Source organism: Hyperoodon ampullatus (genome assembly GCF_949752795.1).
Source record: "Hyperoodon ampullatus genome assembly, chromosome: 20".
Classification (NCBI taxonomy): Eukaryota; Metazoa; Chordata; class Mammalia; order Artiodactyla; family Ziphiidae; genus Hyperoodon; species Hyperoodon ampullatus.
Genome location: NC_136933.1, coordinates 6,726,616 through 6,753,412, shown reverse-complemented (window position 1 = coordinate 6,753,412; position 26,797 = coordinate 6,726,616). Strand labels below are relative to the sequence as shown.

At 50.2% G+C, this 26,797-nt stretch overlaps 1 protein-coding gene across 2 annotated transcripts in view; it reads left to right on the top strand.

The window, feature by feature from the left end:
* Window positions 1-1,740: 1,740 nt before the first annotated feature.
* Window positions 1,741-26,797, top strand: part of PLEKHA2 (pleckstrin homology domain containing A2) — a gene marked incomplete at both ends in the record, with an annotated part of 43,137 nt that continues 18,080 nt past the window's right edge. The window contains 4 exons of one of the 2 annotated variants that reach the window (XM_079726666.1): window positions 1,741-1,881; window positions 16,511-16,567; window positions 22,470-22,518; window positions 24,131-24,228. In XM_079726666.1, the coding sequence (XP_079582792.1) occupies window positions 1,741-1,881; window positions 16,511-16,567; window positions 22,470-22,518; window positions 24,131-24,228 (345 nt within the window). The remainder of the gene's footprint in view (window positions 1,882-16,510; window positions 16,568-22,469; window positions 22,519-24,130; window positions 24,229-26,797) is intronic. The other variant, XM_079726667.1, reaches the window with a different exon arrangement.

Here is a 26,797-nt window from a genome sequence, read left to right as displayed (position 1 = left end):
GAGAAGCTGGGGATCTGGCCACAGGGACCTCTGACCACGTGATGCACTGCGTGCAGGGGTGTCTCCCCCCCGGCCCTCACCCTCGGGGTCCTCCTCTCCCCCTGTGCTGCTACTTCGTTCTCCTCGGCCATCTTTTTAAACCTCCTCTTTCCACTTTTTCTCCTTTTCTCTCCTCCTCTTTTACTCCTTTCTAGCTGTGCTGTTTCATCTGTGTCCTGTTTCCCTGCCTGCTTTCCTTTTTGTCCCCCATCACTGCCCAGCGAGTCGCCGTGGGATCCCCTGACCCGTCTCCCTCCTGACTGTTGGGATTCTGCCTGACCTTACCTGGAATCAAGGGATTCACTGTTTCCTGGCATCCTGGTGTGTGAGCAGGGTATTTTTTTCTTGGGGCAGTGTCTCAGCACCACAAGGCCCCGCCACCATCCACATCCTTAGAATTCGCCTGGTCTTGTGGGAATGTGTGTCTCTGCATGTGGGACTTTCCTCCTGGCCAGGAAGCCTGCGGGCGTGGCATCTTGGTAGCTCAGGGGCTGACCCAGGGTCATGGTGCAGGGCACGGCCCGAAGCCAGCCGTCTCTCAGCTGTGCTTAGTCATAGGCTCAGGGCCATGGCGGGCTTGGGTCACAGTGAATTTTTTGCTTTGTTGGAACCAAGCAGGACCAGGGGTGGGTGGGGTGTGTGGCGTCTGTCCTTGAAGGTCTGACTGTCACGTGGGGTTTTCTAACCCTTGGGCACCGTGTCCCACTTCTGCAGTGCACTGTGCGTCCAGGTGGGGTGTAGCTGCCTGTTGGAGGGTGCTTTTCCTCTTGAGGAGGAGAACAGAGCTCCTGCCTTTTCCTTTGGCTCTTCAGACAGACGGAAGGGAGCCAGGAGAGGGGAGGCCCGTCTGAGGGTGCGTATTGTCTCAAATCGCCGGACCCTCTTCTGCAATCAGGAAAGTGTTCAGGGTTGGGCTTTCTTGTGCTCCTTCATTCCTTCGATTACAAGTGGCTTCTGGGAAAATGCAAAGTGAAGGAAGTGATCCTGGGGCTGAGGGGTGTGGCCCTGCCCCAGGAACTCCTCGGATTTGACTCCTTTGTACCTTCATGGAGCTGGAGGGGCTGCTCTTCACCCCTGAATTCTCGGCAGAGTTTATCCAGGTGTTTGCACTGGAGCTTAAATCCTTTCTGCAATAGTTTCTTTACTATTGTATAAAATTGGGTTATAACCTACTTTACAAAGCTTTTCTGAAGAGTGATAATAATACTTAGTGCTTATGAATGCTTTATGTCTGCCACGTACTTAATTCTCGCCAGAATCTGGTGTAGGTCCTATTATTATCCCCATTTTACAGACGCAGAAACTGAGGCATGGAAAGATTAAACAGTTTGTGGTCACACAAACATCAATAAGTGACTAGAACTGGGATTTGAACCCAGGCCCCTGACCCAGAGTCTAGACTCACACCTTCCACGCGTGTAAAGTTGCCTAGCACTCTGCTTGGCACGTAGTGGAGCCTCAGAAAAGTTAGTTGAATTAATGGATTTTGGTGACTGTTCATGGAACAGACTTGACAGAAGTTTCCAGGGTCTGGTTGGGGTGGGACATCTGGGGCCCTGGGGAAGGACACCAGTGGGAGAGGGTGGCAGCCTCCCTTCTGGCAGAGGGGAGTCAGGCCAGAGTGAGGCACCCGCTTTACTCTCCTTCTCACGGCCCCTCCCTCCCTCCTGCCACACAGGGTAATGTGAGCAGAGCCCAGGAATGCCTTATGTGGATCGGCAGAACCGAATCTGTGGGTTTCTGGACATCGAGGAGAATGAGAACAGCGGCAAGTTTCTGCGGAGGTACTTTATCCTGGACACGCAGGCCAACTGCCTTCTCTGGTACATGGACAACCCCCAGGTGAGCGGTGGTATGGGAAGGGGCAGGGTGGCCGGCCGCCCACCGTTGCTGGGGGGATGCACACAGGGTTAGCCTCAGGGGCTCCCTCTCTCATGGGCAGCACAACCTGCTGGTCAGGAGGGGGGGAAAACCCCACAAAGGCGTGCCCGTGCGTGCGTGCGCGCGCGCGCACACACACACACGCATACACGCATGCACAGGAAACCATCCCAGATCTTAGCTGGAGGAGGAGGAAGCTCATCTCTCTCCTGCCCCTGGGGATCTGGTGTCTTTTCTCAGGCCTAGGAATTTAACACTTGCAAAAGTCTGGCAGAGGCCGGCTGGGCTGGATGCAGGCTCTGAGGCATGGCTTGCTTCCTCTTACCTCTGTCAGGAGTGCAGCCTCGTGACCACTCCTGCTCTTCCAGTCCGGGGCTCCTGCCCAGCAGAGAATTGACCTGGTTCCCCGAACTGGACAAAGGTTGGACCTGTTTGGTCTCCTGCTCAGGGAGTCATAGGTTCCTGGGTGGGAGGTGACTTTGGGGGCCACCCGGTTTGTGACAGATGAGAAACTGAGGCTCACATTGGAGTTGACTTTGGCAAGGACGCAGCAGAAAGGGGTGACTCGCTTAGCGTTTTGGGGCATCAGGCAGGAAGACGGCCCCCGAGGCTGTGCCCGGGAATCCCTTGAGTCATCACCAGTCTGGGAAAAAGTTGTTCTGCTCCTGATTTGGGATCTCAGGTCTTCTTTTTTGGCGCTGTGAGTGTTGTTCACCCTTCCCTTCCTGCTGCCCTGGAGCAGTGTGGTGGGTCCCACACCCCTTCCCGCCCCAAGGCCTGGCATGGCCTGTGGACCCAGCAAAGTCGTGGGTCGCGGCCCTGTTGGGGCGGGAAGGGGTGTGGGCCGAGAGCTGGCTCTCGTTCAGAGACTTGGGCAGAGGAGAGTCTGAGTGTTAGGGGAGGGGTTTTGCTTTAAGAGGTGAAGTGGAAAAAATCCGGGTACTCACCCTCTAGAGGCCTTTGGCATTTGTCCTCTGGATTTGATGGCTGAGAGAAAATGCTATAAATACAGTCAACGTACTCAGGTCACTGCCACTAATCACCTTCTCTGGGAAAGACTTCACCCTAAATAGAAGCCCCATGTTTCACCCCACATCCCTGGTAAACCCTTCTGTGGGCTGCCTTCATGTAACGTGCTGAGCGTGCGGAGTGAAACCTACACACAGAGCCTCCCATCCTTGACGTACCTGGAATGCTCGCCTCTTACGATGTTTTGGTCTTGGTTTGCCTTTGGGCTCTGCTGCATCATTTTCCCTCCATTGCTCTGCACGGGTGCCCACAGCTGGGTCAACACATCTACTGTGAAAGGAAGTAGCATTTAAGGTGCTGCCTTCCCACCGTGGGAGGGATTGGAATCAAGTCTTTGTTGTCAGTACACTTGGCTTCTGATGGGCCAGGGCTGAGCCCCAGGCTGGGGTCTCTGGGTCTACGCTTTTCCCTGTTCTCCCTTTGTGTACCTTCTCCTGCTCACCTGCCTTATTAGCTCAGGTGTTTCGAGTGGACTTTTGTCCTGATTTACCTGCTTAGTGCCATGCTTCCTGCCAGGACTGTTGTTAACCGAAATCCACATGCTTGGGGAACCCTGCCCAGCTGTTGCCAGCTCCCTCCCCTGAGACTGGACCCTCCTTCACGCCCTGGGCCACAGGCTGAGAGCCTTGCTGTTGGTGACGGATCACCCAGGACCACACTGCCACCATCTCGGATCTCTCAACTGTTGCCAGTGCTCGGGATTTCCCTTGCTGCGTCCTGCCCTCTGATTTGGCTGTCCCTTGGTTCCAGAACCTGCACTTCCCTCGGACGCTGTGCCTCGGGCCACCTTGCTGGGGTCTCTGGGGTCAGCCCCTGCAGCAGGTTGCACCCTGCCCAGGGCAGCCTCCTGCACCTCTCTGCCCCCTGAGCTGTCAGGATGCTCTTTGTTCTAGAGCCTTCTTTGAGTTTGAGTTACAAATAGAACTTGTGGTCCCTGCTCGAGATTCTTTACGTTTTCCCTGGAAGCAGAGGTTTTAGCTGGCTTGGCAGGTGCCTAAAAAAGGAGAGTCTTGCTGTGACATAGCAATAGTTCAGAACATTTTACTTCTTCTTCAGTGGTTAGCTTAGCACTTTGTTGTGTTAACGCCAAACAGCCGTTCCAACTAAAGGGTAGATCTTTTTTGTAAGTTGTAAAATGGTATCAGTGAGCATTTATTACTATGTGCCACACACTGTTCTAAAGACTTCATTGGTTTTTTTTTTTGAGTATATAAATGATTTTATTGCATAACAGTTAGTAGGTATTTTGGATACAGTTACTCTAACTTGGGACTTCCCTGGTGGCACAGTGGTTAAGAATCCGCCTGCCAATGCAGGGGACACGGGTTCGATCCCTGGTCCGAGAAGATCCCACATGCCGCAGAGCAACTAAGCCCGTGCGCCACAACTACTGAGCCTGCGCTCTAGAGCCCGCGAGCCACAACTACTGAGCCCATGTGCCACAACTACTGAAGCCTATGCGCCTATAGCCCGTGCTCCGAAACAAGAGAAGCCACCACAATGAGAAGTCTGCGCACTGCAACGAAGAGTAGTCCCCGCTCACCACAGCCAGAGAAAGCCCACGTGCAGCAACGAAGACCCAATGCAGCCAAAATTAAATAAATAAATAAATTTATTTTAAAAAAGCAATTAGTCTAACTTTAAGACTTTTTCACTTTTTCTAAATAAAACATTTAGAAAAATGTTTTTATTATCTCCCTCTCATATTTTTATTTATTTATTTACTTTTTATTGGAATATAGTTGATTTACAGTGTTGTGTTAGTTTCAGGTGTATAGCAAAGTGAATCAGTTATACGTATGCATATATCCACTCTTGTTTTAGGTTCTTATCCCATATAGGCTCATGGGGTTTTCATTTCATTCCGGCAGGTCTAGTTGGTAGGCATCATTATCCTCATTCTAAAGGTGAGGTGGGTGAAGCAGAGAGGGAAAGAAATTTGCCCATGGTTTTGTCATAAGCAAGTGACTGAGCCGGTATTCTAACCCTGGCCGTCTGAATCCAGCTCGTCTGCTATTATTGCTGAGAATGAGACAGTCATCCTAATGCTGCTTGGGAGGAAGGAGAGCTCTCCAAGGTGAGTCTGTGATTAAGAAAGAGAAGCTGGGGGACTCTCAGGGCTGGGAGGTCCTCTAGAGGGCAGGTGCTCGTCTGGCTGTTGATCCAAGTGTCCAGCATTTGATAAATATGAGCTCATTGAATGAATGAATGAGGCTATCAGAAGGGACGCCTCTGTGAAATGCAAAGTGTCCAGCACTGCTCTCCTGGGACTGGGGATGGAGTCTACACCCAATGCAAGCTCTGCAGAGTGGGGCGAAGCAGGGAGCCAGGAGTCAGGAGGAGATGGATGGGAGGTGACCCGGGAAAGCAAACTGGGGGGGAGGGGAGTTGGCCTTTCCCTGTGGAGAAGGACACTGGGGACTGTGTGTAGTTACTGAACATCTTAAGTTTATAAGGAAAAGGAGACACCTGATATAATAGTTTAGGTATTTAATAGGCATTAATAAGCAGGATTTTTTCTGAACTCAGGTCTTTGATCTTTGCCTGTTTAAACCACTTGCAAGTCGGTGCTTGGGAGCCTGTTTTTTTTTTTTTTTTTTTTTTTTGCGGTACGCGGACCTCTCACTGTTGTGGTCTCTCCCGTTGCGGAGCACAGGCTCCGGACGCGCAGGCTCAGCGGCCATGGCTCACGGGCCCAGCCGCTCCGTGGCGTGTGGGATCTTCCTGGACCGGGGCACAAACCCGTGTCCCCTGCATCGGCAGGCGGACTCTCAACCACTGCGCCACCAGGGAAGCCCTGGGAGCCTGTTTTTACTAGCACTGCTACTAGTATTACTAACTGCAGGTTATACTTACTGAGTGGTTGCCATATACCAGCCATGGTGTGGAATGCTTGGCATGTGTTATCTCGTTAGGTCCTCCCAGTAATCCTGGGGCCCCGGGGGGACTCTCTCTCACTTTCTCTGCAAGGTGCAGAGATGGTCAGTGGCTTTGTTCAAGGCCATGCAGGTGGTAAATGCAGAGCGGGCCCTGGAGCCAGGTCTGTCTGACTTCAGCGTCTGCACGCTTCCTCTTTGTCTGCCTCTTTCCTCCAACGGATATGTGTGCTCCGTCCTGTGCAGGGTCCTGAAGATGATGTGGAGGGGAATTCAGAGAGGTCTTTGCCACCAGGAAGCTTCAGGTTTAGTTGGGGAGATGAAAACAGCACACATAAAACTACAGTGCTAGTGGTTGCTGAGCGGGGAGGAGGGCAGGGGAGGGATGGAGTGGGAGTTTGGGGTCAGCAGATGAAAGCTTTTACATAGAGAATGGATACACAACAAGGTCCTACTGTGTAGCCCAGAGAACTGTATTCAGTATCCTGTGATAAACCACAATGGAAAAGAATATATTAAAAAAAAGAATATATATATATATATATATACATGTATAACTGAATCACTTTGCTGTACAACAGAAATAAACACAACAGTGTAAGTCAACTATACTTCAATAAAAAAATAAAATAAATTTACTGGTAAACAACAAAAACAAAAGACAAAACCCTACAGTGCTAAAAACCCCAGTCCCTCTTTATTTATTATTTTAAAATAAATTTTTAAATTTTATTTATTTATTTATTTATTTTTGGCTGCGTTGGGTCTTCGTTGCTGCACACGGGCTTTCTCTAGGTGCAGCGAGCGGGGGCTACTCTTCATTGCAGAGCATGGGTTCTAGGCGCATGGGCTTCAGTAGTTGTGGCGCATGGGCTCAGTAGTTGTGACGCACAGGCTTAGTTGCTCCGCAGCATGTGGGATCTTCGCGGGCCAGGGAATCGAACTTGTGTCCCCTGCATTGGCAGGCGGATTCTTTAACTACTGCGCCAACAAGGAAGTCACCCAGCCCGTCTTTATAACAAGGTAGCGTATCATTAAAGTGAACAGCCCAGATGCCAATAGTTTGGGTGGAGGAGAAGGGGTTGCAGTTTTCCCCTGCGGTCCAGGGAAGATGTAGGGCCTGGAGGTGGAGTCTCAGAGGGAACGGTCCCAGGCCTGGGAGACAAGAGATCAAGGATGAGGTCCTGGCTCTGCCACTGAGTTGTTTTGTACGTTAGGCATGTCATCGTAGGCACTTTGGGTGATCCTTAACCCGGCTTTTCGCCCTTCTGTTTCCCAAGGGGCTGAGACTAGAGTAAGACCTTTGAATTCAGCATCATTATTTAACACATATTTGGTAAATATGCCCCATGTGCCAGGCATCAGCCTAGATGCTGAGGCTACAGCCGTGCATAAGACAAAGTCTGGGCCTTCATGGAGCTTGCACTGTAAGTGAGGATATGGAGGATTAGACAAAATTGCGGCAGGGAGAGCTGCAGGGCACCCCGTCAAGGAGGGGTGGCTTAGATCCAGGTCTGCAAGGATGAGCGAGGTTAGAGTCATTATTGCTACAAGCGATTCACGTTTGTAGCGCATTTTACAGGTTTGAAGTGTTCTCACTTACAGTATCTCACTTGACTGTTAGGCGCCTTGTCCTAAGCACAGCCCAAGGGGACAGGAGGGCACCTGTGAGGGAAGCAGCATCACTATGGGACAGAGGCAGCGCCCAGGAGGGAAGGCGAGCTCGCCTGCTTGGAGGGTGTTCAGGCTTCAGTTCCCTGGAAGGAGACCCTGAGACCAGGACTCACGGAGACAAGGATTTGTGGAAAGTTCTTTTTTAAGGAGAGAACTGGGAAGCAGGACAGGGAAGGGGAGGGAGCCCGACGAGGGTCTGAGCTCAGGCCGAAGTTGGCAAAGGCTTAGCCAGATGCCCCGGGGGACCTGCCGTGAGTCAGGCCCAAGAGTGGTCCCAAGGGAGCTGGCTTCGCACACCGCACTGTGGACGGTCATGGTCTTGGCTCTACGCAGGGGGACGGAATGGATCCACTAACCTGAGGACAGCCCTTGGAAGCAGAGCTGCAGCAAAACGGCAGATTTAGGAGGCCAGCGGCATGTCCACTGGCGAGATGGTGGTGCGTGCGTGTGGGGGGGTCAGCGTGCTGGACCAGGTACAGCCTTGAGTGCCTGATGGAATTTAGAATCCATGTGATAAAGTATGAAATCAAGGTTTTTTTAATCCAGGCAGTGGTGGCACCAGACAGATAGAGGATGAAACCCATTAGCTAAAAAGGACCCTATAAATGGAAAGTTTTAATACTATTGATTATGGCCCCTGATTTGGTTCATGCATTTAAAAATCAATCTGCTGGGCTTCCCTGGTGGCGCAGTGGTTGAGAGTCCACCTGCCGATGCAGGGGACACGGGTTCGTGCCCCGGTCCGGGAAGATCCCACGTGCCGCGGAGCAGCTGGGCCCGTGAGCCATGGCCGCTGAGCCTGCGCGTCTGGAGCCTGTGCTCCACAACGGGAGAGGCCACAACAGTGAGAGGCCCGCGTACCGCAAAAAAAAAAAAAAAAAAAATATCAATCTGCTGACAATATCGAGCACACAAATAATTCCTGAATAGAGACAAACATTGGCTGGATTTCCTGCCAAACATTACAATGATATTATGGCACCAGCACATGTATTTAATTTAATGTTGGTCCCTATCATGACAGAAAAGGTGAAATTTCTTAATTGGCCTGCTCTATTTTATTACCGACCAAGTAACCAACTATGTTTTAGTTGCACGGCGATGCTTACATAACACTCTTGTGATGCCCACGTGGATAGGTAATTGCGAGACTAAATTATATAGTCCCCAACAAAGGATAAACAGAAGCGTGAAAACAATATTGTACTGGTTAGTTGTCCTTGTCAGATTTACTCTGTAGATTGTATTTTCTCTCTTTTGCCAATAAATACTCAGATGCTTTTACTTTACAAAGGCCATGATGTGAATTATGAATCATCATAATATCCAAAAAGATAGCATTTCTCCTCGTAACTGTGGGGCCCCGATAAAAGCCCTTTGCTTTTTGCTTTTTTTTTTTGTTTTTTTAAAGCTGAAAGCCGTTCTTTCCACTGAAAGGGGCAAAGAGCTTCAGCTGTATTACAGAAAGATGGATATTTGGCTGCATTTTAGTAGAAAGAATACAGAAGAGTGGTAGAAAATGATATTAACATATAACATGGAATGGACAATAGTTTTGCCTTAAAGCCTGGGTGAAAATTGCTATTTTTTAAAAAATTGCATTTTCTGTATCAGAAACCTCCTCGAGCAAAATTTGGCTGAAATCCAACAATGTTTAAAAGATTTTTACATCATATGCTAAACCTGCCAAGAAAGTCAAAATGCCAAGAAGCAGGAAGATAACTTTCTTTAAAAAAATGGTCAAGGGCTTCCCTGGTGGCTCAGTGGTTGGGAGTCTGCCTGCCGATGCAGGGGACACGGGTTCGTGTCCCGGTCCGGGAAGATCCCACATGCCGCGGAGCAGCTGGGCCCGTGAGCCATGGCCGCTGAGCCTGCACGTCCGGAGCCTGTGCTCCGCAACGGGAGAGGCCACAACAGTGAGAGGCCCGCGTACCGCAAAAAAAAAAAAAAAAAAAAAAAAAAAAAGGCCAATACATACACATGGTATGAAATTCTAAATGTGGGAAAGCTGATTTAGTGACGTTTCTCCCTTACACTCCTGGCCCCCAGTCAGAGGTCCCCTAACTAGAGGCAGCCAGGGTTTCCAGGTTCTTGTGTGTCTGTCCAGAGATACGTATTCTCAGCACATGTAACCATCATGATAACTTTCAGATCTTTATCAGTTTTGGGGGCAAAGTGTTGTTAATTCATGGATTTTATGTAATTGGTATATTAACTATCCATGGAGACACATATTTCAAGGGTTAAGTGGAATTTCTGGCCTGTTTTTGTCCATACTGGGTTAGAGTAGAATGCAGAATTCCTTTGGGGAAAAAAACTCCAAAAAGAAGATTTCGAGCAACAGATTTTTTTTTTTTTTGTCATCAAAATGCAAATCCTGCTTAGGGTAAATTATTATTAAATTAATGGTTTTAGAATTAAAATGTATGGACTTTTTGAGAGTTAATATAAAATACTGTAAGTGTAATTTTGTTTTATGCGCTTTCTATAGTAATCTTACTCTTTAGGGCGATTCTTGTTTAAATTAAAAAGAAGTAAAAATTAAGAAGCACTTTGGGACAATCATGTTAATAGCTAGCACTACTGGATATTAAAGTCCAAGCAGCTAAAGAGGTGGAAGCTATGAAACTTAGTAGAGGTTTTACTAATGCAGAACCATGGTGATGACTGTTCTAAGTTTTCTTAAAATTTGTCTTCGGTTATATTGTTGTTAAGTTTTGCTTTAGATTGTAACCTTCAGCATTTGTTTAGTGTATCTATTATATACATCTATTTTTATATAGTTATATATCTATTTATATACAAAAGAATGCCATTTTATTATTTTAAAAAATGTCTCTAAGGCAAAGCAGGCAATTGTGTGTTTGCAAGAAGGGCTGCATATCAGATTTTGCTTCAGAATCTATCTTGTTTAGTTATATCAGCCAAGCACAGGACAACTTGATGAACACGTTAATTGGGAAACACCCCCTTTTTTTTTTTAATTAGTTTCTGCTTTATAACAAAGTGAATCAGTCATACATATACATCTGTTCCCACATCCCTTCCCCCTTGCGTCTCCCTCCCTCCCACCCTCCCTATCCCACCCCTCCAGGCGGTCACAAAGCACCGAGCTGATCTCCCTGTGCTATGCGGCTGCTTCCCACTATCTATCTACCTTATGTTTGGTACTGTATATATGTCCATGCCTCTCTTTCGCTTTGTCACAGCTTGGGAAACACCCCTTTTGTTGAGCCTCTGTTGTCTCTACCTCTGACATTGTTGCTGTGAAGATTAAATAAAGTAATGAATGGGAGAGTGCTTTGATAAACTCTGAAGCTCTACAGAGGTGCTATTTGTTAACGTTTGTTCTGGCAGTGACATCAGGATGGGCGGGGAAGTGGGAGGGCCTGGATTTGGGGAAGACAGCGAGGAATTTGTCCTGGATTTTCCTGGGGTGTCTGCACGGTGGTGGTGCAGTGGGAACAGAGAGGAAGGGACAGATAGATCTAAAGGCTGATTGAAGGAAGACGGTGACAGGCTTGGTGACTGACCGAAGGGCGAAGTTCAGCGGTCAAAGGCGTGGTAACCTGGTTGACTGTGGGAGAATGTGGAGCGGCCGATGGACGTGGGGAGGTTGGGGAGGGAATCATTGAGAGCTTGGAGGGGACATGATGATTGAGTTTGAGGCAAATGTGTTGGAGGCTGAGTTGAGGAAAGGGGTGAGGAGTGGGCTTATTGAGTTTAAGGTCCTGACTGTCTGCCAGGCACCCAGGAGACACATAGGAGAAGGTCAGAAGGCCCAGCGTCTCTCCTTCCCCCTGTTCGCTCTCTGAATCCTGGTCTTTTGGAGTTTGGCACCCAAGAGCCAGTCTGACTAGTTCTTGCCCTGCCCAGTTTGGGCAACTGTTCAGGGCGTCTTGGTGTAACCCTGCTGGTCCGGCTCTTGTATTTACCTTTCGGTGATAATCAGCTCTTAGATAATGAGCAGGTCCTGGTAGATGTGAAGGACCGTCTCACAGGAGGCGGCCTGGTGTAAAGCAAAGTGCATGGTATTTGAGAATCAACAAGGGCTGGGTTCAAATCCTCACGTAACTACCCAGTACCCATGTGACCCGGAGCACTTGCTTCTCCTGCTCCATCCCGAGTTTCCTCATCCATGAAATGGGTTGTTGGGATGAACGGACAGTGTGCAAAACAGACTCTAAACATTTGTCAGTTTCCGCCTTTCTTTCTCGGGCTGTGCTTTGCCAAAGCACCCGATTGACTCTGGGAGTTAGGACCTCTGTCTGTCTTCACTCAGCTCCTTGAGGAAGTCATTTCCTCAAGGTGAGGCTTAGAGGACTCGTGGTGAATGATGGGGCGGCCGCAGAACCCTCTGGCGCTGACATTCCATGAATTTAGGAATCTGTAGATAGGTCTTCTCGTCATTTCTGTGTTCTTGTTACTAGAAGATGGGGGCATTTTTCTCTTTCAAGGAACAATGTTGCTTCTAGAAAAAAGGCTCCCCCTGGGAGGTGTGTCACATCTCTGTGGGCACCTCAGCTCCTTCCTTGGTGATGGGAAAGAATCAACCCCCTGCTTCCCAGTTAAGAGAGTGGGAGCTCCCTTGAGGGCCCTTGGTGGCAGGAGAACCCTTGAGCAGAAAGCAAGGGTTGGCCGCGCCTTCCTAAAACCATCCGCCATTAAATAGGAACGTGCCCTATGCCCTACGTTGTTCCAGAAAATTTAGAAGCCCCAGAAATGGACAGGCTGCTCCTGACTCACAGACACCCAGCGTGGGGCTGGGATCTCCTTTCCCCCGCTCTGCCCACTGCCCTGGCGTCTTCCTCTTCCCTCTTGGTGATGGTGCAATGACAGGGTGACTGGCCTTTCTCACCCACTGCTGGGTCTCCAGTGCAGAGTCAGCAGGCCCAGCCAGAGTCTGCAACTGGGGGCCTGAGACCTGGCCGTGGGGTGGACTCACCTTCGAACTTTAAAAACATACAGGTGCCTGGGCCCTACCCTTTGTGTTAAAACCCTGGAATGAAGCATGGGCATTCTTTGTATGAAAATGTCCCTAGGTGATCCGTACAGGCAGCCTTCCCGCCAACCTCTGTCTCCACTCCCCGTCTGCTGGCCCCTCCCTAACCCCTTCCTCAACTCCCTCCCCCAGGTCCTTGACTCCCTTCTACTGGGGACTCTTTCTTTTCGCTCCCCCCTGCACCCAGTTCCTGTCCCACAGGAACTCTGCCCCAGGACAGGGCAACTGCAGACTCAAGTGACACCCAAGTTCAAACTTGAACAGGTCTTCCTGAAGGCACAATGTTTGCCAGTGGTAGAGAGAAGCTGTCCTGGTTGTCCAGTGTCCTATGAGGGTAGCAGGCTCTTAAGGACTGGTTTGCGAACTTAACCACCATGCAAATTGTGTTTTCATTTAAAAATCGAGTTGTCTCCTGGGTAGAGGAATAAGATGCTACTCATGTCCTCAAAGTGCTTAAAATCTAGCAAGAAGAGACTTAAACTCACAGTAAAATACACTCCAACACGAAACTCAGGGCTGGGGACTTCCCTGGCGGTCCAGTGGTTAGGACTCCACACTTCTACGGCAGGGGGGCATGGTTTCGATCCCTGGTCGGGGAACTAAAATCCCTCAAGCCGCACCGTGTGGCCAGAAACAACAACCAAAAATCCAGGGCTAGACTTTGTCATGTAGACCAGTGTTCTCAAACTTGGGCCTATTTAGGGGATGCTTGAAAAATGAATGTGCACTTTCTGACCATATTCCACTTGATTCTGATTCAGTGTTTTTCCGGGTGAGGCTTGAGCCTGGGCCTTTTAAAACAGGCTCCCCGGGAGAGGCTGATGTGCACCAAAATTGGAGGATGGCGTGCACGCATTCAGGCGGGGGTGGGAGGGCAGGGCAGGGCATGCTGCAGCGGTGGACAACAAGGCTTTGTGAAGGCAGGGCCTCCCGTCCTTTCCCCGGAGGAGGTGGTGCTCGCCTGGGCTCTGACACCTGGCCCTCCCCAGGCGCTGGCTTCTGGTGTTCTTGCCCTGACATCTGGCTGCGAAGCCCTCTGCTCAGGCAGCTGGCACATTCTTCCTGGCCCGGGAAGTGTTTGCCTGGGGCCACCATCCTGGCAGCGAGTTGTTGTCATTCATCTCCGAGGTCCAGCAATCGGAGTGGACACTGAGCCGTCCGTCTGGATCAAGCCTCTGTGATCTTGGCGCTATTTTCTCCTGTCACCCACTTCCCCCTGGGTGGGGAGGAAGGTGGGGGGAAGCTGCATTTTCAGACATGCGTCAGATTTTCCTGGCTCCTCATGGAGGAGGGAGGTGCCTGTGAGCCTAGGAGCAGGCAGGCCGAGGATGGGCCGTGGTGAGGGGCATGGGGACACCCCCGTCTCAGGGTAGCTGGGCCGGGAGACTGATGTGGCCTTGTCTCTGAAGCGGGAGAGCTCGGGGGTGGGCAGGGGCTGAGGGTGGAGCTGCCCTCCCTCTGGAGGGTAGGGGGGATGAAGTCGTTGGAATGGGATCAGCTCACATCTGGCAGGGCGCACAGGTTAGTGTCTAAGTGGCTCCCCAAATCCCACTTCATCGCTTGTAATTCAGGCTAAGGCTCTGGAGGCCTTCAGGCTGCGGTTTGGGGTGAGGAAAGCAAGTTGAGCAAGAGTGGCTCTGAGACTTGGCATCTGCGTCTTGTAATTAGCGCTCTGGGTCGGGGATGGGAGCTGCCCTTTGCTGGGCTTGTGCTGTTTATTCTTATGTAACTCTCACAACAAGCCTAGGGAACGGGGGCGGATGAGCCCCATTTTATAGGTAGAGAAACTTGCCTGAGGTCCTAGGGTGATAATGTCTCAGCTGGAATTCCAGCCACTCAAGGGTTTGACATGACAGTGTGCTGCGTCTAGGGCATCAGCGTGGAAGTCAGGAGACCCGAGCCGGTTGTGTGACCCTGAGCAAATGCCCTCACTCATGAGTCACTTTCCTCGAGTGCAGAACGGGGGCTGGGGGAGGGCCAGGTGCCCAGTGGCCAGCAGAGGCCTAGGGTGGTTCACGGCCTCCTCTGGGGCAGTGTCAGCTGCTCACTGGCCTTTTGGAGTGCTGTGGCTCCTTTAGGGACTCTGATTTAGGGATACAAGGCCTATCTGTCATTACCCAATAGAGATTTTTCTAAAAAATAAAACAAAAAACAAACAAATGCAATCACTATGTAGTTAAAACAAATGTGTAAATCTAATCGTCCATATTCAAAATGCTAAATCAGCTACTCAAAAGCAGCTTTTAGACTTATGGCCTCATTTGCAAAAGGGGGGAGATGTCCTTTCTAGATTTCTCTCTGAATTTCTTGAGCTCTGAGAATCCTTTTGTTGTGGTTTTATCCCCATCCATTTTCTTGTGAATAGGAAACTTCACACATTGCCTTTGCTTCAAGTGATGCATGTTAATTTAGGTAATTGGGCCTAGAAGGACACTTCGCTGCCAGCTAAGGTATTTCTTAAGGGCAGTCTCCTGGAATGACAGGTCATTTCACCACTGACCCTTTAGGAAGTTTACTAAATCCCCATTGTCCTAGATTTGCCTCTGCTTATTGCTTTGAGAAGACCCCAGGTCTTCAAAATGAGGGCTTCCAGGTTATTCTTTGAGGCCTATGGCAGCAGTTTAAGAGGCCACCAGGAGCTATGGACACGTTCTCAGGTCCCTGTGGGATTGGATTTGCCAAGTTATAAATGAGAAACTCCACAGCTGTGATTTCTCATCTTGGCCATTTTTTTGATACGCTACCGCCCGTGTGTCTTCAACACTTCATTTCTGACAGTGGAGAAGTTAGAAAGCTGAAGAGATTCTGCCAGGGTAGAATATTGCCAGACAAGGTGCCTGTGAGTTTCTTGATGTTTTAATAATGCACTGACTTAGTGTTTTATAGTGTACAGACATCATTCCATTTGGTACTTGTAAGTGTCCTTTGAAATAGACTGAACAGCTATGTTTCTGACTTTTCTTTTTTTCTATATTGTGTGAACCTGTACCCTATTTGTTAAGAAAAGAATTTGAATTTGAAGAATTTTATGTATATACATATATATGTATATAATAGCTAACACTTGTTCAGAGTCATCTATATACCAGGGACACTTCCAGGTGGTGTAAATCTATTAACTCATCCCTAGAACTGTCTGGTGAGGTAGGTACTATCATTATCCCTCTTTTTTTTTTTTTTTTTGCGGTACGCGGGCCTCTCACTGCTGTGGCTTCTCCCCGTTGCGGAGCACAGGCTCTGGACGCGCAGGCCCAGCGGCCATGGCTCACGGGCCCAGCCGCTCCGTGGCATGTGGGATCCTCCCGGACCGGGGCACGAACCCGCGTACCCTGCATTGGCAGGCAGACTCTCAACCACTGCACCACCAGGGAAGCCCTATCCCTCTTTTTACAGAAGGGAAAACTGAGGCTTAGCAGTGAAGGAACTTATTCACAGTCAAATGGTGGAGCCCCCAGTTTTAACCACTGTACTAGAATACCCCTCTATAATAAATGAGGCCAAGGGAAATGTTAAGTCCACATACCCACAGCAAGAATTATCACTATTTTACAGACGAGGAAAGTGAGCTGAAGAATAGGTAAGTGACTAGAGAATGAACTTATGGTTACCAGGGGGGAAGGGTAGGGGAAAGGGATAGTTAGGGAGTCTGGGACTGACAGGTACACACGGCTATATTTGAAAAGGATAACCAACAAGGACCTACTGTGTAGCACAGGGAACTCTGCTCGATACTCTGTAACAACCTAATTGGGAAAAGAATTTGCAAAAGAAGAGATACATGTGTAACTGAGTCACTTTGCTGTACACCTGAAACGAACACAGCATTATTAATCAACTGTACTCCAATATCAAATAAAAAATCAAAAAAGAAATAGGTAGGTGACTTGCTCAAGGTTGCAAAGCCAGAAAACGGCATCAACGGAACCAGAATCTTGGTCTTCTGTCTCTTAGTCATGCTTCACTGCCTCAGAGAGCATCCTTCTTAAAACGCAAAACGTGTGTCTTTCAGAACCTGGCAATTGGGGCAGGAGCCGTCGGATCTTTGCAGCTGACCTACATCTCGAAGGTAACGTTGGCCTGGAGCTCTGGGGATTCATGGTCCGTGACTGGGTTGAGGATGTAACCCAGAGGAAGCGTCACACCTCGGGCATTGGCATCTGGGCGTGTTGCTTGGCCACAAAGTGTTCCCCTTCCTCACGGTGGCCCGTGGAAGCTTGCGGCTGACCGGGGTGGGGTGGCATGTGGTCAGCAGGCTCTTGGAGGGTGGCCTGCGGCCTCTCACTCCTGGCACCCAGCAGTCAGTGATGCTGCCAGCTCCCGCAAAGGAGGGATGGGGGGTGGAGGGAAGAGTGGGACGTGACTTGGTTTTTGTAATCGGGACAAAAAGGAACACAAACACAACAACAAAAAACCTGGTGACCGAAAAGGATTCTCCCAAATGGCGTGGTTCCGCTGGCGTGGCTCACAAGGAGTGAGGCCTGCGCTGGAATTACGTGCATCACCGGGAGTGGATCACGGTGGCGGGGAGGCTGCGAGCGCCCCGAGGACGTTCCCAGATGAGCCAGGAAGCCATTCAGCGGCCAGATAAGGGCTGGGGGGTCTAGCGGGCAGGCCGACAGTCCATCCCCTGGTCCTGTTTGCACAGACAGGGCGAGAGCAGCCCCTCTTCCGTGCTGAGACCTGGGTGGGGCCTGGGACTGGTTGCTGATGCCCAGACGTAGCCGCTGAATTCAGCTTTGTTTAGCGGCCCCTCCCTGGGGCAGGCACCAGCGCTGAACTGTGGTGCAGCAGTGATAAAAAAAAAAAAAAAAAAAAGGCCGGGAGATTTAGAGCCTCGTTAGAAAGAGGAGCTCTGTCCAGTGAGGAGAGCCAGGTGGCGCCCAGCCAGGACCGAGGTTCCGGAAGGCCCGCTCTCCCCACACACCCCTCATGTCAAGTCTCTTGGGGACCTCGGCTTCCTTGTCCACGTTCTCCCATCCTCAGGGGGGATGAGGCCCTGATCTGAGTGGCCCCTGGCTCCTTTTTGTAACAGGCTTCGGGAGTCCTTGGGCAGCCCTCCATCTCAGCTGGGCCGGAGGTGGGAGCAGCTGCAGGGGCTGCAGGCCAGAGTCTGGCAGACACAGCCGGGTGCCAAGGCAGAAGCTGCAGGCAGTGTCTGAGCGCCTTACAGGGAGCAGGGAAGGACCTGGGGAGGGGGAGGGGCCTGTGGAAGCAGGCAATTTGCATGCCTTGTGGTTAGAATGTGGCCGCCTCCCGGCCCAGCGGTCCGGAGGCCTGGGCCCTCCCCTCTTCTGTCCTGTCTTGCTGAGAGCTCATTGGGTCACTTCGTTAGGAGGTTCAAAGAAAGAGGATTCAGAGAGCGGGGAGCAGAGAACCTCAATATTTTTTTTGTTTGTTTGTTTTGGGTTTTTTTTTTTTTTTTTTTTTGTGGTACGCGGGCCTCTCACTGTTGTGGCCTCTCCCGTTGCGGAGCACAGGCTCCGGACGCGCAGGCTCAGCGGCCATGGCTCACAGGCCCAGCTGCTCCGCGGCGTGTGGGATCTTCCCGGACCGGGGCACGAACCCGTGTCCCCCGCATCGGCAGGCGGATTCTCAACCACTGCGCCACCAGGGAAGCCCCGAGAACCTCAATATTAATGAAACTCCAAACCCTCTCCTGTTTGAGAGGGTTTTGTCGTTGTTGTTTTTCCTGATGGGAGAAGAGTGAATACAATCTCCTGCAGAATCGTGACGTATAAACGTAGCTCAGATGAGGGTTTCTAGAATTCTCAGCTTGGGAGGCTGCCGTCATTTAGCAGGGATGGTCCTGCCATTTACCCTTCATGGATGGGAGAGGCAGGACTGGGTGGGTTTTGCAGAACCCACAGCTGCCACTGGGTCAGGTTTCACAGAGAGGAGAGCCTTTAACTGCTGCCTGACCCAATGTCCCAAAGCAGGGGTTTTCCCAGAAAAACATTTAGCCGGGTGCTGGTATCAAATTCAGCGTTCCGGGTTACTTCTTGTTAACCCCTAGGTGTTCCCTCCCCGAGGAAAGCGTTTAACCGGCAGTGGCAGCCTGGCCGGAGCGTCTGTGTGGCCTCTTCGTTCAGGGGTGCTCCTTCTTGCAGGCTGGTGTTGGGAAGATGGGGTCCTTCAGAGAGGCCAGCAGAGATAAAGGTTCTTGACTTGATGTCATCCAGGCTGTTGACAGAGGCAGGACCAATTCTTGGGCAAACCAGAAAAAAATGGATGCTGGCCTCTGGTGCTACCCACCTCCCCACTTTGCCTGGGGGCCCTTCTCTTCCACAAGGCCACGGCCACCGTCCCACCTCCAGCTCACGTTCCGTTTTGTCAGGGCCAGGCCCTTCCTTAACTGTAATGAAGACCCTCCTGGAACAGTGTTCCTGGCTTTTTCAGGGGTGGGGTGTCAGGGATCCTTTCTAAAGTCTGATGAAAAGCGTGGTCTCATTTCCCAGGTAAATCATGCATGTGTGCACACACCCTGATTTTGCCTGTGGCTTCAGGGCCCCTTGACTCCCTGAAGCTGGTCCAGAGACCCCAGCTTAGAGCCCCTCCCGCTGCTCTGGGTAGGTGGCTGCCGCTTCCCCTGCTCTTGATGCCACCTCGTGGGGCAGGGTCTCCCTGGACACGGAGGCCGCGCGCTGCACCGGAGCTCCGAGACCGCGGCCTGCCGCTGCTGCTTCTGCCAGAGGGGCCCCAGCTCCACTTCCGGCCGAGGGCAGACAGGGTGGGGCGGGCTAGCAGTGCCCCGGCGCGCCACGACTTTGCTGCTCCTGTGGTCTGTGCACGATCTGATAAGAGCAAGTTCCTGAGAGTCTGTCGAGCTGTGGGGCGGCCTCGCTTGCGTCACCCTGCGGGTGACCCGTGCCCGTCCCTCCCTCACGTCCCGACCGCCTCTCGCTGCCTTCTCACCGAGGACCTATCGGTCAACCACCGTTGTGCAGCTACTTAACTGCGGCCAGCGTCAGCCTGTCAGCCACACTGCTTCTTCAAGAGCGTCTGTTCCTTCTTCACTTCTTGTGAAGGAGGCTGCACGGCCTGTCCTGGTGACCAGCAGTCGGTAGGGGTGGGAGGAGTGGGGTGATGCCTCCCAGGCGGCGGGGATTCTGCTGGGGGGAGGCCAGGGCTATACCTCTTCATGGTAAGTGAGGCCCCACCCCCCACCCCAACCCTGGCCCTTCTCTTGGAGGGCACAGCAACCAGTAGCTATGACTTCGTTTTCTTCTTTTGTCATTCCGGGACTCTAAGAAGGGGACAAGTCATTCCACTCTGGCTTTGCCAATCGGGAAGGTGATCAGAGATGTTGAGGGTCTTACCCTTGCTCAACAGCCCATCGGGGCTGACCTGGAACTGAAGTCCTGTTAATTCAGCAAGAGCTGCTTTGCCCAATAATCCTTCTGTGGTCACCATGAGGCAAATTATAGACGTGCATGCGTGTAATTGGCGTACCCCCAACTGAACGCTGGATAAACACACAAAAACAAATGGAAAACCAGGCGATCTCTTTGAAAGCTTGGGTTCCGGTAATAAGCACATTCTCCCCGGATAGGCTGGTAATAAGTTGTGGTCAGAGTGGGCCTGTTTGTCACCCAGCCGGGGCGAAAGGGCCCACAGTGGTGCTCTCTTGTTGATGATAAATTGTCAGTGTCGGGGAGAAAGAGCAAGTCTCCTAATAAGCCAGAGAGAAGTCTCAAAGCACCCAGCTTTTCACTGTCATTTGAAAGCCAAAGGTAGGAGGGCAGCCATGAGATAGGTGGGTACTGAGGACCGGGATGGCAGAGGCAGTTCTGTGACGGTCAAGGTTATACAGGAACCAAGGGCAGGACACATAGGAGCTGCAGGAACACGGATGCTGAAGGAGGAAGCATGTGAGTCACTGACAGATCAGAGCATCAGAGGCAAACAGGATAAAGGCACACAGTGTGGTTCAGATTGAATTCTGGGGTCTGAATCCCAGGAGAACAAGATGGCACGGGGGCCAGGACTCAACGTCATGAGGCTCCAGCGCACGGTTCCTGGGAGTGCTGAAGATGTAACGGAGTTTGCATTGTGTGTGTCTGTACTCAGGATAGGGGGGCTTACCTTTGCATAAATCTTCATGTTTTTCGGGACTATTTAAACACTTTCTTAGGCCCTCTGTTCTCCACCTCACATCATGGTAAACATATCAAAATGCACCCACATCCCTCATTGACTCTAATTGGCTGGCTGTAAGATATTTGAAAGGATTTAAATCATTTTACTTTTGGAATGATTTGGCTGTAACTCATTTAATTGATGATTGGCTCTAATTTCTCGGCTATCCTCTTGCACATCCAAGGATTCTTATGAACCAAGAAAATCGAAGCTACTAATTATTTTCAAATGTAGTGCGATTCTTGTGAATGTTTAATTGAAATGCGAATGAAGTTGACTTAATGTGTGACATCTTGTAGGCATTTATTTAAATTCTTGTCAGTGAGGTTGATATAATGTTATACAGACATTTAATTAAATATTTATTAATGTTGCATTTTTTCAGGCCCCGGAGAAGCTCACAAGGCCCTCGGCATTTTGCCCATTGTGCCAAGCCCGGCATGGCTTGTATTGGTATGTGGAGTGGGTGTAAATAGCCCCTCCTTGGTTGAGCAGCTCCTGTGTGACAGGATGGCTTAAGGGCTTCACCTGCACTGTCACATTTAATCCTCACCATAGCCCTATGAGAATGTGATTTCCTAACCTTATTTGATAGAACAGGAAATGGGGGTCTGACAACTGGGCCGCCTGGGATTGGGGGCCTGGTGCTCTGGCACCAAAGCCCAGGCTGTACCGCCTGTCCTTCCTTTGATCTTTTATAGGCTGCCACCTTGGTTCCCGTCTTGAGTATTCCGGGCAGTATTAATTTTAATTCCCAGGTACAGTGGTGGATGCCTGCTTCAGGGAGGTTCAGCCTCCATCAAGGGCAGTCACCTAATTCCATATGATGGAATATGCTTTCCTTTATTTGTTCAGTGTGTTTGAACCTGAATGAGGTGGGCTCACAACATGCACATACTCAGGAATATACATATAAGAGGCAGGCTTGAAAAAGCAAGATAACACAGCAGGAGATAGAAAAACCCTTCTACTTCAATACAGGTATGCTCTCTGATTCCATCGGCCCCTCTCTGGGCAGGTGGCAAGTGCTTATTTTCATGGTGAAACAGTCAGGGTAGAGATAAGGGAGGTTGATCAGTTGTCCCAGTGCAGTGAGTGACGGGCTGCCTCACCTCCCTGCGAACTCTGATTGGAATCTATGTATTTGTGACAGTTCCACCTTTAATTCGGCGAGCTGTTTAGGGAGGAGGTTGGTGGTTGGGAGAGGAGTGGGATCTTGCTCGTGTGAACGGGGCCAGTGCATGTTTGTGGTCCAAAGAGAATTTTATCAGGACTCAGTGGATTTTAAATAAGAGTTTTTGCAAGGATGAAGATTCAACACAGATATCAAGATAGTGATTATCTCCGAGGGGTGAGGACGGGATTCTATCAGGCAGGGGCACACAATAGGGCTTCTAAGAAATAGGACCGATAGTGGCTTATTTCTTTCTTTCTTTTTTTTTTTTTTTTTTTTTTTGCGGTACGCGAGCCTCTCCCATTGTGGAGCACAGGCTCCGGACGCGCAGGCTCAGTGACCATGGCTCACGGGCCCAGCCGCTCCGCGGCATGTGGGATCTTCCCAGACCGGGGCACGAACCCGTGTCCTCTGCATCGGCAAGCGGACTCTCAACCACTGCGCCACCAGGGAAGCCCGAGTGGCTTATTTCTTGATCTGGATGATGAGGACAGGGTTTCCACTTAATTATTAGTTCTTAAAATGTTCAAATATGTTTTATATACTCTTCTTTTTGTATAAAGTTTTCCCAATTAAAAAAATTTGAGAACCCCCCCCCACAACTATACAACACTGTTGGAAACATATTCATGTTTCTTTTATTTTTCATTTGATTTAGGTGAGCATAGCCACCCCAAAGCAGAAACCCAAGACTCCGTTTTGCTTTGGTAAGTACTGAGCCCAGGATGGGTTTTCTGAACACACTCCTGCAGCAGCTTCCTCTTTCGAGTGGAGACAGTCCTATGACCACATGTGACTTATACCCTGTGTGTGTGAGTGACTGCTGTCCCAGCCATGTCTGTGGGTCTCAAGTGATACTCCTTTCCTTGGTCTCCCTGCAGAGATTGTTAACAATATGAGACAGAGGCACAGGGGCCAGTGATGTCTCAGTTTTCCTGGCTCTGCAGGGCAGGGTGCCGGGTAGCTACCTGAAGTTTTCAGGAACCTTCATCTCAGAGCAGAGTAACGGTGTGCTCAGGACACGTGGAGACTCGAAGGAGTTGGGGGATAATAGAAAAGGAGGAACGTTCTGTTGAGAGTCTTGTTGCCAAATGAGTGACCGGTGGGAGTGACACAGGAAGCAGAGCCGCTCAGTGGAGGCAGGTCATTGAATCATCAGTATTTAATTACCTTCTACTGCCTTCTCAGTGCTGTACTGAGTGCTACGAGCAGATGCTAACAGTTAGCTTCTGTTGTCTATCTGGTTCTGAGTGTGAGCTCCATGAAGGCAGGGATGCTCCTTTGCTTTGTCTTTGCCATATCCCCAGCACTTAGAGTGTGGTTCCTGGCACACAGCGGGTACTCACTAAATATTTGCTGAATGAATAAATGAATGAACTAAGGGATTCTCTGTCTACCCCACAATGCTCACCTCCTCCAGTTCCGGCTTATTTATGCCTGGAAAGTAAAATGGTCCTTTGATCTGTCCCCTTTCCCAACTTCAGTTTGCTTCAAACGTCTTTTGTGCTGTTTCTCCCACTCCCTTTAAATATCATGACCAAGCTCCAACATGACTCTCAGATTTTGTGGTCAGCGGATCTTAAAAAAAAAAAAAAAGAACCCAGAAGTAAATTGTTGACTTTATGGAGTGCTCAGAGGAAAGACCAGGTTGAAAATGAGGTCCAGGTCACAGACTTGATCACAGGCAAGCTTAGTTACATTTCTCAACCACAGGCAAGACCCCTAACCTGGGTTAGCTGTGCCAGTGGAAACTAGGAACACTGGGGCCAGAATTATATATGTATCATCACGACTGTCAATCTCTTGGCGCCTCTGAAAAGCTGTCCAGGCGTGTGTCTTATGGATGGTGGATGAGCTGCCTCCCTGCACAGCAGCACACTAAGGCTATTGGTGTTGTCTTGTGGCCAGTGGAATAATCCACACCTTTTTTTTTTTTGCGGGCCTCTCACTGCTGTGGTCTCTCCCATTGCGGAGCACAGGCTCCGGACGCGCAGGCTCAGTGGCCATGGCTCACGGGCCCAGCCGCTCCGCGGCATGTGGGATCTTCCCAGACCGGGGCACGAACCCGTGTCCCCTGCATCAGCAGGCGGACTCTCAACCACTGCGCCACCAGGGAAGCCCAAATCCACACCTTTTAAAAATGAGAGCCCGCTGCTTCCCAGATATTCACGCAGGTGACTTTGCACCGTGGGAAACATCTTTGTCTGCGTGGCGGGGATCCTCTGCCCTGCTAGTTGAAGCGCCTTAGTTTTGTGGAGTCTCTGTGTTGTGTGTGTTCTGACCTGGGTTCTTCTCTCTTCGTCCCTGTGCCTTTTGCAGTCATCAACGCCCTCTCGCAGAGGTATTTTCTTCAAGCCAATGACCAGAAAGATCTGAAGGACTGGGTCGAAGCTCTGAACCAAGCCAGCAAAATCACTGTACGTATGATCTTTCTCCTTTCTGGAGGGAGTCAGGGCCTCTTCCCCGCACGGCAACGACCCAGATGGCGGCAGGGACTTTCCCAGGACCCTGTTCCAGACTCGTTCCCCTACCTCTTCTCACACCTTGGCTGACTAAACACAAGTTGAACTGAGAGTCTGAGTTTGAATCAAGTTCAAGGGGAAGTTTATGGAGTGTCCCCTTTGTGCTTCCTGGGAGGGCTCCTGGTCGGTCGTGGTTTGGGTCATTCTGGGATGCTGATTCAGAATGTGGCAGGATTGGAAAATGGATTGCTGACTCCGAGAAACAGAGTAAAGGAAACTCACATGAGGAGGGAAGTCAGAACTTTTTCCTGGCTTGGGGGAGACTCTTTGGACTTTAAGAAGCCACCTGAGGACCAGGCCATCCACTGACCTGTCCTGGGAAAGCCTTCCATTTATAAGCACCAGTTTACTGGCTGTTCTGTGAGGACTCTTGTTTTCCTTGACTTGGCTAACGAAGAACTCCTTTCTTAGAAATACAGAAAAAGAAAGGGAGATGGGTAGGGAGGAAGAGAGGGGGAAACTATGGTTGGAAAAAACTGGACCTTTAACCGATAATATAGGCAGGCTTCGGGCATGCAATCCACGCTTTGCTGAAAAGCTTGATTTTCTGTATCGTACAGTCAGAAATGCTTACGTTCTAGTGACTTCCGGTAACAGCCAGTCTGTGCTGGGGCAGATCATTCTCCCCGGTATCTCAGGGTTCCCGTGAATAAAGTAATAGAAGAAGCCTGTACGCTCTACCCAGCACTGGTGATACTGCACCCAAGCAGAGTGCAAAGCGGATTTGCTTGTGGCTTATTATTCTGATATACGTTGGTAAACCTGTGAAAAGAGAGAGAAACGGCGGGTTGCATGGGGAGGAAGCTGACAACTCCCTTCTGCTACCCACATGTTTCTGTGTGTGGCTCTAGAATGCTGACTTTAGTAAAGGTTTTCTTTATTCAAGTTGAGGTCTTCACCCTTCTGTGTCTTCCACAATTTGGGGAGTTTCTTTCCATGTCTGATACCTTCTTCTCGTTAAGTGTTTCCTCCCTTGGTCCTGCCTGGTGAACTGGGCTACACAGCCTGCAAGGCAGCGGTGGCCTCTTTGCCTTGCTGTTGTGCCTTCAGTGTAGAGTTGTTCTAAGCAGCTAGTTCCCCATCCTCTTTCCTGGCCCCACTGGACAGAAGTGACTGGCGACAGGAGTGGGAGGGAGTGAGATGGTACCGAGAGGCCGGGAGTCCAGAGGCCTGCGGGGATGGCACAGCCTCTGCAGGGGCTCCGTAACCTCCAGGGCCCTCCTGACTTTCCTTTGCTCCATTTATACATCTCTTCACTCCTCCTGCCAGAGGTCCTGTGCGACAGAAGGAAGAGGAGGGGTACCCTACTGCCTGATTCCATGCATTTTTATCTTAGGGCACCTTGTGTGCAAAGTGAAGCATCCCAGGGGAGATGCAGAGATGAAAGACACAGACAGCGTATCCAGTGAACCAAGCTTTCTCACGGGCCACATTCTTCACCCCTCATGTCACTCCTGTGAGACAGGTGCATTCACTGCCATTTTTAAGATGAGGAAAACGGAAATGAGAGTCTTGCCCCAAATCTAGAGTTTAGTAAATGGCAGAGCTGGGATTCAAACCCAGGACCTTCTGACTTCCAAGATCTCAAAGCGTTTATAAATATATGAAAAATGAGCAGCAGTTGTAAAAAGAGGTTAGATTACACACCACTTTTATATCTATGGCTTCTTTTAGCCTTGTGAAAACCTTAGGTAGGGAGGGCAGGTATGATTATCTCTGTTTATAAACGAGGCAGTGGAAGTGCCTGGAGATCAGTGATCCTCCCAGGGTCAGGAGCCAGTTTTTCTGCCTGCAGATCACTGGTCATTTAGTGCTGGGTCATTGAGTTCTTATGATTGAAGATGATGGTCGACATAATGGTATTGAAAGAATTGAGTTTGCTCGGAGTATCAGTATTCCTGTGTTAGTTTTCTTGGGCTGTCGTAACAAACTGCGTGGCTTAAAGCAACAGAAATGTGTTCTCGCATAGTCCTGAGAAGTCTGAAATCAAGGTGTCGGCAGGGCCCTCCATGTGCGCCCTGAAGGCTCAAGGGGAGAATCCTTGCTTGCCTCTTCCAGCTCCCAGTGGCCCCCGGCCGTCCTTGGCGTTGCCCGGCTGATAGCTGGATGCCTCCATCTCTGTCACTACCATTGTATGGCCTGTGTGTCTGTGTGACCTCTCCTTTTAGGAGGACATCAGTCATTGGTCTTAGGGCCCACCCTAAACCAGCATGACTTCATCTTACTTTAATTATATCTGCGAATTATATCCCTATTTCCAAATAAAGTCACATTCTGAGGTTATGGGTGGACAATTTTGGGAGACATTATCCAACTCACTAAAGTTTTTCAAAAGGGTTGAAAATTGAGCAGTAAAAGTAAAGCACAGCTTTCCCCCCTTCCCTCCCAAGTTGGATTATTCCTTGTAGCAATCTAGCCATGCCTGGTGGGAAGAAAGATGAGTCCATGCAAATTTTGTTTCACG